This window comes from Pungitius pungitius, chromosome 13, assembly GCF_949316345.1.
Source record: "Pungitius pungitius chromosome 13, fPunPun2.1, whole genome shotgun sequence".
NCBI classification, from domain to species: Eukaryota; Metazoa; Chordata; class Actinopteri; order Perciformes; family Gasterosteidae; genus Pungitius; species Pungitius pungitius.
Genome location: NC_084912.1, coordinates 8,323,775 through 8,334,767, shown reverse-complemented (window position 1 = coordinate 8,334,767; position 10,993 = coordinate 8,323,775). Strand labels below are relative to the sequence as shown.

The window sequence follows — 10,993 nt, the reverse complement described above, 5'->3', positions numbered from 1 at the left end:
CACTCAAGAGCTTAAGTGACAGCCCAACATCTGGAATTCCCACATTGAATTAATGGGACTGGTGTTCCAAAACATTTTATATGGTAGAGTGACCCCATGTGGATACATTAAGAAGTGCAGTCAATTATTTGCATAGTTTAAAAAAAAAAAAAATCAATTATATATTTAGCTGTGGGAGCTGATGGGTTTCCCATTTCCAAAACATACTCCATTGATTAAACGCCACATGAGTCAACAACCTTTATTTATCCATATTTGTGCCAGTCAAAGATTGGGAAGAGGTGTTACAGGATTTGCCCTTAAGAGAAGGCTATATGGATAATTTACAAATGTTCTCTCTACAATGAGGCCATTGACAAAAAATAAAGGGGAAAAAAAAAAGACAATATGGGTGTAACAGTGTAAACACATCAGAATATACATGAAAGCAAAAGAAGCAATAGATATCAGTGACAAATTAAAATGTATGGTAAGTTGGTATGAATAACAAACGACTCCTGAAAACATAACCGCTCGGCCTACATTTCTACACAGCATGCAATAAGGCACCTATCTAACACAAGGAAGAGACCTATGCTACAGTCTGAAGCACAAATGTTAAAAGGAAAAGAAAAATATTGCTCACTGTAATGTTCACTCCCATAAAAACTGTATACCTCTCATTCCCTTTCATATAACCCAAGCCATATCTAAAAAAATACAGTTTGTAAAAGATATTTTACACAAAACAGCTGGCAATCCACTGGAATTCAGGGGAAATGTTTAAGCCTTGTAATAGTGAGACTTAGTCATAGTCTCAGTATACACACAACCTTCAACTGATCATTTTGCTGACCACCACGAGTAAGTCACCTTTAATCTATACACAAGTATTTGAATTAGTCTCCAAAGGTATAAACAAACCGGGTTGTTGCATTTCATGTACATTTGGTGCAAGGGGTAAAGAGGAAACTGCACAGTAAATAATTAGGACACAGTTCATGTTGGAATATGCTACCAAGTAGGTTTTTATTTTCTATTATGCATTTCCTAATGGCTAAATTGCATGTGGTAATATAATCAGGGTGGTAGCCAGTATTGCTCTCTGTACAGTTGATGCAGTGTTGCTAACCCATCGTAGACATTGAAGAAAACAACCTTATAAACATACAAGATAGCTCATGTCTGATGGAGCCCAAATTCAAGAACAATCTGCATGAGAACACCTGCAACATGTTTATCTCCAACACTTAAAACAAATTAAAGTCATAAAAGAAAAAAAAAAAAAGAGACCGAGTGGATCTTACTATCAAAAATGTAATCTTTTGGAACAGCACACTAGTCACCTATACATATATATAAAAGAAAATCAAATATTTACATTGAAATTGTTATGTTTGCTTCATATCGGTTAGAGTGGAAAAGAAATATTTAAATCGAGACTAGTTCTTGTTCATTAATTGTGTTGTCGGCCTTGGAAACAGTTGCAGCTGAAAAGCGCACGTGCCCACCTGAATGTACAGAAACTCAATTCTTTTATCAAAAAGACTAACTGCGGGCAAAGCATATTTTACCTAAGTAACAATTTAGATCACCAAATCACATTTTTAATTAAAAGTGTTCAAGAGGTCCTAGAGCAAGTGAAGCACAATCACAAACAGGAATAGAAGCTCCTTCACCATCTATAATCATACCCTCTTTATATTGATCAAGTCCCAGATTTAGCTCTGAATTATTGGTGACATGGGCCTCTTTCAAAGATCCATGTTACTGTCAACTTCTGCTTAGTTGATCCACTTAAACGCGGCAGTATGCTGACCTGACCACTGTCGTCTATGGAAGTCGGCCTGGTGTTTTCTGTGACGTGGCGATGTCAATGATGGGACCATTGTTAGAGCAGAAAACGGGGAGGGGGGGGGGCGTTTTTCTTTTCTTTTTTTGCTTGCATGAGAGCACGCGAGTGTGGCAAGCGGAGCTCACTGGTCAACATGGATCCTATGATGTCTGGAGAGGGAGGATGAATGGTTGAAGCCTTTGCCACACTGGGAGCACCGGTATGGTTTTTCAACAGACAGGCTGCGCTGTTTTGGGAAGGCATTGTTAGGGAATCCCTTCCCTGTGGGCATGGGGCTGTAGTGCTGCGGTGGTGGCTGCGGGGGCTGTGGCTGCGGCTGCTGCTGCTGTTGCTGTTGTTTATTCTCCAAATGGACCCTCTGATGTCTGGCAAGGGATGAGGAGTGATTGAATCTTTTGCCACAGTGAGCACAGGTGTAACTCTTCCCCTCCGAGTGGACTCTTTGGTGCCGTGACAGGGAAGAGGAATGATTGAAGCCCTTATCACAGTGGTGGCACATGTAGGGCTTGTCTCCCTGCTGGTGCACCCTCTGCTTTGGGGGAGTGCCGTACGACAAGGTTTTCCCAGGCTGAGGTGGAGAAAATACTGGATTCTGCAGATGGGTCTTGTGGTGGCGAGAGAGGGAAGAGGAGTGATTGAAGCCCTTGTTGCAATGTCTGCAGGTGTAGGGCTTACCTCCGGCATGGACTTGCTGATGTTTCTTCAGATGGCGTTTGCGCACAAAACTCTTCCTGCACATGTTGCATTTGTAGGGCTTCTCACCCGAGTGGATTCTCTGGTGCTCTCTCAGAGTGGCAGCAGCCGCGAAACACTTTCCACATTGAGCGCATCGATGGGGTTTGTCCCCAAGCACAACTGCAGCGTGGGTCTTCTGGTGCTGCTTCAGGTTGGAAGTTGTGGCGAAGCCTTTGCCACACTGGCCACAGGTATACGGCTTCTCACGTGCGTGAACCTCCTGGTGCTTTTTCAGATGCCTTCTGCGGACAAAGCTCTTCCTACACTGGGTGCACTTGTAAGGCTTGTCTTCTGAATGCATCTTCATGTGTTCTCTCAGGGTGATTGCAGCTGCAAAGCTCTTACCGCACTCCGAGCATCTATGGGGCTTGTCTGGCAAATGAATCATCTGATGAGACTTGAGGCTGAAGGCATCAATGACATCTTTGCCCATAATCTCGACTCCGGGGGGAACATAGGGCTTTTCTTTCATGTGAATCTTCATGTGCTGTTTGAGGCTGGCCTCCACAGCAAAGCTCTCACCACAGTGGACACAGATGTAAGGATTGAGGTCCTTATGGATCTCAAAGTGTTGGTGAAGATCAGCTATGCTGCCAAAAATCTCCCCACACTCATTACACTGCAGGCCATGGGCTTCATGTATGATTACGCCATTCTCAGACTCCACGGTCAACTCCCCACCGTGGTCGGACTCCACTTTCACCACATGCTCGCTTTCGGTCTTGAGCAGCACCTCTCCCAGTAGAGTCTCGGTTCCCGACGTCTTGATTTCCGCAGCCGTGAAGCAGTGCATATCACCGTGTTCAACCTTAATGTAATCATGGTCAGTCTCAACAATTGCATCCACACAGGCTACAGCTCCGAGATCTGTCCCCAGTCCCTGGATCTTTAAGTCTGAGCCGTGGATCTCCAGTTCTAATCCACGCTTTTCCTCTGTCATGATCTCCGTTTCTGCTCCATAGTGAAGGTCGACATGGCTGTGGGCTATGACACACTCCGACCCAAGTGTGTCAAGGCCGGGTGTGTCACATTCAGTCTCTGACTCGGCCATGAGAACACACTCCAGCCCCACGACCTCCGTTTTCCTGCCGGACGGTGACACAAAGAAGGAATCGGGGGGACAGAGATCTTTGTTTTGGTCAATGCCGCGTTGCTGATCTTGTCAGTTAGCAGACCTGTAAAAGAGGGAGATGAGAAAAACAATTACACAGGCAGTAAGAAATGTTTTTACATGCAAGTCTCCCACTGGTGCTTATTGGAAATACCTGGAAAAGGTTTCTAGTCAAGTCAGAGTAATTTGTCATTACAAACTAAGACATCCTTACTATGATCACATATGCTGTTAAATAGTGAACATCTTGAACAGGAGACCCGCTTGTCAACAAGTCAGCCAGTGCCCCATCTCTATAAAACACCCGGTGGATATAAATAGCAAAGGTTGGTAGTTTGGTTATCCCACAATATGATCAAAAGCTTTGAAAATGTGATCCTGTAAATAAGAGCACTTTGTACTTACATTATTGCATAGCAAGCTATGGGATCAATTTAGTAGCCATATCATGTTAGCAATTAAAAACAAGCTTCTCTTCCTTTGCTTAATTGAGAAAATCCAAGTGGACCACATCACAATCAAGCTCCCAATTCCTACTTAACCCGCTCTCCAAACCCCAAGAGACCAACACGTTCAGCTCGTACCCGTAGTTCAAAACAAATTTGTGGGGACATTCAGGCACAACAAGTTGTAATCAAACATTGAACGGTTGGTTGCTAGCCTACAATAACAGCTACAAATAGCCTCCATAGCCGCTAGTTAGCTGGCTATGGTCGAAGGAGAACTGGTTAACGACAAAACAGCATTGTGTTAGCTGCTAATGTGTTTGCCATTTAGCCAGCTAACTAGCTTCATAGCAAAAGCAACATGCGAGTAATTACAGAGTAGACAGTGAGTGTGTGGAAATATTTACATTAAAATATTAATCCAAGTGCGGAAATTGGTGCTGTTTATCACACGGGCGCCGACGCGGAAATACTCCCTTTGCGAGTATTAACAGGCCATCTTGTTGTGCCACACCAACACTTCCAGCTAGCCAAGATTACATGCTCGCCTAAGATGGCTGCCGCTAGCTAGTTAGCTGAGTTAGCTTCCGCCCTTCATAACATAGTGAATTAGAGCTGCCCTCGAAGCGATCTCGGAGATAGTCAAAAACACAAAAGGCCTAAGTCAACCGTACACACGTAAAAATGGAAAATACATTATTTGATTGTTTAACATGTAGTGGGTTTGAGTGCGACGTTGTCGGCTAATGGAGAGTATGTTAGCAAGCTAAGAGCCACATCGTAATTCCAAGCAGGAGTCGGCTAGCTGAAACAAAGATGGCTAACCGTGCGGACGAAGAATGCTCTGCGAAAAGCCCGGGAAAGGACGCATTTTACTCACATAGTAATCCGTGCAAGACACAAATCCCACTGCAAAAACAGGTCGAACAATAGCAATCGGGCAAAACCCAACAAGTCAGTAGGCTATATGACCGCTTGAGACGGCACAGTGAAATGTTTATGTAGACATAAGCCCTCCTCTACTGCGGCAGCTCCCCTGAAAAACCGCACACACGACTGCAATGGCGGCCTTGCTGATGTTAGCGGCTATCCAGCCAAGACGATATTAGCGTGCTGGCTACATAGCCATGATTCCAAGCTAACAAGTCAGCTAATCCAGTTTGCTAGCACGGCTAAATGCTGCCCTCCCGTCTCGTACTACCGTTAGCCTGTATATGGTTTAAAACATAATTGCGGAAGCGTCGACCGATCACCCGTCCCAGCATGTTACGGTTGATCTTTGGCATGCCAAGATAGACTAAAGACTCCCAATGGAAGAAACACGGCGGGGCCGACTCTATAACGAACAAGTCTAAAAATAACATCTATAAAAAGGATCAAAGATGAAATAGTTGCGGATACCAGTAACGATGTAACACAGTACTTGTCTGCTTTTCTCCCAGAACAAAATGTGTCCGCCAATGAGAGTTACGGCCTGTATTTTTCCATTACAAAGTTCGGTAGTATCGTAACTGGGCACACAAAATAAACAACCTATACAACCACTGCCATCCTAAATGATAAACACACGAACGTTCTGTCAAACGGAGCATCCCTTCTGTCATTACATTGATTTATAAAAAACGGTATAGAAAGTTCAATCTAAACGATGAGTAGTCGCCACGAGTATGGGTCACACAGACATTAAATGCATAACTACCTGCATGCACACCCACCTGCTGTACTTTTGCGTTTTGATTGCCGAAGAGAGAGAGAGAAAAAGAAGAGAATGAAGATGCTTCGAAACTCTGGCTGAGAAGGGCTTTTGCAAAGGCTGTTGTGAGGCTCGTCAAACTGCTGTGTGCGTCTTCCTCTCTCTGCCTGTGTGTGTTGCTGGCGCCACAGCTCATCTGGCGCCAACGTTGGACGACCGACGCAATTTAGCTAAAGCGGCTATTGTCATTTCAACAGAGCACGGAGGCCACTAGCGCCCCCCTACCGCCTCGGAGATGAACAGCAGCTCGCATGGACACACTCGTGTTGGCTTGGTTTTACTAACGCTGTGTATTTAAAGTATGATCATCGACGTGTTTTATACGTAGTCATTATGCAGAATGGCTCATATGATAATTATGCATATTCACATGTACGTTACCGTTACAATGTTGCAGCTTTTATTATTGCAACGAACTATTTTATTGGGATAAGTACTTTTACTTTCAATAAAGTGTGCATTTTCTAATACTAATTATTGCTACCTGTTTTCTAAAAGGTTTCCATTTGTCTTTGTATTTTTCTTTATTTTTTTAGTTGAGCTAAAGAAACACTTGTGAGAAATGAATGTAGTCCATCACCACTCATAACCAAAATTTGCCACAAAAATAGGATCCTAACAATCAATCAGTTGCAGAAGTATAAAATGCAAAATACAGCAACCTTTCCTTGTTGTGGAAGCAGCTTTTCATATTCAGCAGCGTAGGGTACAATACAAACAAGAGATTTATTTTAGATTAAATGTATAGATTATAAAACAAACAATAAAGAACAACAATAAAAGAATCCTCAATAACTATAATATATATATAAGAAAATATCAGTGGATGAAAGCCTCTTGGAAGATGAATGACAAAGCTCATGCTAATTTTATAATTTGAAAAAAATATGAATCTGGATGACGCTCGGGACCAGGCCCCCTCCGGCCTGTTTGCCTCCATCAGCAAGCAGTAGCTTCATCAATGGAAGTTTATGTGGAAACATTGAAAAAGCCACTTGATGTAAAAAACCCTAATTTACATGGTACACAGTTCTTGATAGGAGTTGTCCATTATTCCATGTAGTAATTAATTAGTCCCACAAGATGATGCTGTTAATCCGTTGCCAGTGTTTGATGAATGGCCTGTTGTTCATAAGTGCAGAACATAATTGTACGTATCACAAAACAAATATTATCTTGAAACACACAAACCCAACTGAAGGTCATTCTCTAACAGTTGTGTAGGCCATATGACAGATTATGTCAACACGCTTAAAAAATAATGTTGTACTCTGTAAAGTCTGTTTGTTTATCTCTATCCTCAAATAAGAAATAAACATTAAAACTTACACTTTTAGGTTTGACATTTAATGATGAATTACTGTACATCAATAATGGCTCCTTGTTGGATTTTGTATTTTCAACATTTTCTATACTTTGTCTCCACTCTTTGTCTCAGGCTGCACCTTCGGAGAAACACCCATTACCTGTCTATTAAATGCCCAACCCAGAAAACCGGTTTTACACAGTCGACTACATAGCTATCATTCTGTCACACACAGCGTCAGTCACAAGGTTTCACTGCAGCTGCTAACTTCAACAACGCAACTTTCTCATTTTCTTCAGAGGTTAAGGAACTGCTGCTGAGATAAATCACCTGTGGATTTTAATTTTTCTTTCCTATCTTCTGGACATTGATTTGAAGAAATGGCCCACCCTAGCACTCTTGATTTGGACAGATACAGCAGCATGGAGAAATCTCGACGCTCCACCAGTCGTAGCCAGTCCAGGTCCCAGGCCAAGAACGGGGAAGTGATGTGTGACTTCTGCACAACGAGGAAGCAGAGGGCAGAGAAGTCCTGCTTGGTGTGCCTGGCGTCTTACTGCGAGACGCACGTCCAGTCTCACTATGACTACCCTGCCTTGATGAAGCACAAGCTGGTCAACGCTACAGGTCAGATGAGAGAGAAGCTCTGTGCCCAGCACGACAAGTTGCTGGAGGCCTATTGTCGCTCTGATGAGACACTGGTGTGTGTTCTGTGCATGATGGACGAACACAAACACCACGACATTGTCCCGGCTGGAACTGAGCGTACCGAGAAACAAGTGAGTGGTCTGTTAATCAATACTTTCAGTGAAGATACTCAATGAATGATTCAAAAGGTTATTTATTATACAAAGCTGGCATTAACACGTCAATGCCTTTTACTTTGCAGAAACAACTTGGCCCCACACTGTACAAATCACAATATAGGATTGACCAGAGAGTTAAAAAATGGCAGAATCTACAACAAGCTGTTGAATCAGTTAAAGTGAGTATGAAAACAAGCACCATGAAAAAACATACACGGCAATGAATATTTTCTGATTCTGAAAATGTTCACTACTCTAAAGATGTAATGACGCTGAAGACAAGACTTTGTGGTGAGTAAAATTAACGTTTGGCGAAAGTTCATCTCCTTCTCTTTCTGATGTATCTCGTCAGCACTCGGCTCAAACGGCTCTCGAGGAGAACGAGCGTATCTTCTCTGAGCTTCTGCTTTCCATTGAGAGGAAGTACAACGAAGTCAAGGAGATGATCCGCTCCCACGAAAAGAACACCGTGACACGGGCCGAGATAGTGTTGAGCCGCTTGGAGGAAGAGATCACGCTGCTGAGGAAGAAGCACACAGACCTGGATAAGCTCTCAAACACAGATGATCACATACACTTTCTGCAGGTGAGCTTGTACTGAACCCAGGGCCTTGTATTGTTCTTAGATAGCAGCATGTAGGCTCATCTCTATATCTTCCACCTTCTTATTTGTTTTACCAGAGCTGGCAGTCTCTGTCAGGACCCTCAGGATATGAAGACCTCAACAACATCAGTGTTGCTCCCAACTACTCATTTGATGGCACCAAGAGAGCCATCGCTGCACTGAAATTACAAGTGGAGGAAGTCACCAAAACAGAAATGATCAAAGTCACAGGATCAGGTGAACATATTTGTCTTTCTTCAGCATCGACAACTCTCTTGAGATCCATTCAGTAGGGGTTGTTGAAGCTTGAGTGTTTTTTGTCTGCATCTTTGTAGTGAATGACGTCTACATCACACAAGAAGGTGAGACAAGGAGAGAAACCTCTTTCAGGGACGTACCGAAGACAAGAGACGAACCGAAGACAAGAGACGAACCAAAGACAAGAGAAGAACCGAAGACACGAGAAGAACCGAAGACACGACAAGATTTCCTGAAATGTAAGTAAGGTGGATTCCTGTAACCCAGAGGGAAACCAATGTGACACGGGCCACTCGGCAGTCATATCAAACACCCGTCATATTCCATGAAGAATGAAGCTGGAACGTCTCAATGTCTAACTAAAGCATGACCAAACCAACTGAACGCAGTGTTGACAAAAGATTTGCTGCTTGCTGAACTGGTTTGGTGAAATGTAAGAAACCAAACATTACTGTCCAGTATCACTCAAGCAAAAGCAGGTGTTCCCTGCTGACACTCCCCCTGCGCAACGTATTCTAACCAGTGGACACAGGAGAGTTATGTTGAAGTTATTTAGAGTTATTTATCAAAGGTTTTAGTGCCCAAATTTTGTCATTGAATTTGTCACACTCCAAAGACCATTTATAATGACCTTTGTCCTGCGTGTTGTAGACTCTCGCCAGCTGGTCATGGATGTCAACAGTGTCCATCGCAACCTTCACCTCTCGGAGGGGAACCGAACAGCTACGATGAAGAATGAGCCCAAGAACTACCCCGATCACCCAGATCGATTTGACCACTGGCAGCAGGTGAGCTGCCCCCCCCCCCCCCCCCCATGATGTCATTTTTGTTCTTGAAAACATTTGAGGGGAGTTAGTATCTTCCTGAATATATACGCAAGGAGACATTCATTGGTCTTTCAATCGCCCTCCTGAAGCTGCTAGGGTTTGCCTTTTAATCTCTCACTTCATCCATTCGATTGCAGGTGTTGTGCAGGGAGAGCCTGACTGGTCGCTCTTACTGGGAGGTGGAGTGGAGGGGAACAGAGATAGACGTGGGCGTTACGTACAGGGGAATCCGCCGTAAAGGAAACAGCAACGAATGCAGCCTGGGTTGGAACGATAAGTCCTGGAGTCTGTACTGCTCTGACTCCAAATTCTCTTTTGTGCACAACAATAAGAGCAAAGATCTCACAGTTCCGATCTCATCTCATATCGGCATCTACCTGGATTATGCAGCAGGAACGCTTGCATTTTACAGTGTTTCTGATGACATGCAGCTTCTCCAGAGAGTCCAGACTACATTTACACAGCCTTTATTCCCTGCATTCAGTGTGTGGGGCTTTGGTACAACTGTTAAACTGTAGGAGGGCTGGTGCAATGCTAGTAATTTGCATGACATTTTCTGTAAATATTTAAAAAGGGGTGTTGGATTAGTTATTTTTGTTCCACCTGGCAAAGAAACGCAAAAAAAAGTATGATTGTTTCAGAAAGCTCCATATGGTTGTTTATTATGTTAAAGCACGCTATGCTGATATATATTTAATTAAAGTTGAACGTTTTACTGATTTATCCTGCTCTGTTGAAATGGAGATTTCAACACCATTTTACTAAGATTAGAGAGTTTTGCATGCTTGAAGTGACACATGTTCAACTGGTTCAAAGCATTAAAATCTATTGCAGATCAAATCATATTGAGGGTCTATCTGATTTCAATAATTACCAAACAAGGTATAGAGAGACATTAACACATTTAAGCTCCAGAGGGCGGCAGAACACATGTTGTTTTTTAGGATCACACACTTTTCCAACGTTCTTTACAGACGTGGTGTCAAAATAGTGGTTGTATAATTTTCGTCCTTATTAGCCAAGTCGTTTGATTTTACAGTGACGTGAGCAAACGACGTATCAAAACACAGAAGGTTTTTTTTTTTTATAATAGGCAAATCAAATTGACTTCTACAAAGCCCACAATGAGGCAAATCCAAGGAAAAGAGTGTCGTCCGTTCCTCTTCGTTGTATTGCGTTGCCAGGTAACAACTGAGCTCAGCGGCTTCCGAGGACTTTACCTTCTCTTCGTGACTCAACTTGACACAACGTAGCGAACGCCGCGCCGCTACAGGTCTTAGGGGGGCGGAGCCAAACAGCTGGATGCTCCAGTG

General features: G+C 43.2%; 2 protein-coding genes across 5 annotated transcripts; one reads left to right on the top strand and one right to left on the bottom strand.

Annotated features, from left to right (window-relative positions):
- Positions 1-227: 227 nt before the first annotated feature.
- Positions 228-6,049, bottom strand: si:ch211-198a12.6 (uncharacterized protein LOC563253 homolog). Of its 4 annotated transcripts, none has more exons than XM_037465117.2 (2): positions 5,826-6,049; positions 228-3,744 (listed from the first exon to the last, which is right to left on the bottom strand). In XM_037465117.2, the coding sequence occupies exon 2, from the start codon at positions 3,618-3,620 to the stop codon at positions 1,956-1,958; it is 1,665 nt and encodes a 554-aa protein (XP_037321014.1). In that variant the 5' UTR covers positions 3,621-3,744; positions 5,826-6,049; the 3' UTR covers positions 228-1,955. The 4 variants fall into 4 exon arrangements, with proteins under 4 accessions (XP_037321014.1, XP_037321012.1, XP_037321013.1 ...); XM_037465115.2 differs by having other exon boundaries at positions 5,842-6,048; XM_037465116.2 differs by lacking the exon at positions 5,826-6,049 and adding an exon at positions 5,007-5,728.
- Positions 6,050-7,419: 1,370 nt separating this feature from the next.
- Positions 7,420-10,420, top strand: ftr14l (finTRIM family, member 14-like). Its single transcript, XM_037465119.2, has 7 exons — positions 7,420-7,964; positions 8,075-8,170; positions 8,344-8,577; positions 8,673-8,832; positions 8,931-9,092; positions 9,505-9,641; positions 9,818-10,420. Exons 1-7 carry the CDS (start codon positions 7,566-7,568, stop codon positions 10,196-10,198), a joined length of 1,569 nt encoding a protein of 522 aa, XP_037321016.2. The 5' UTR covers positions 7,420-7,565; the 3' UTR covers positions 10,199-10,420.
- Positions 10,421-10,993: the final 573 nt, after the last annotated feature.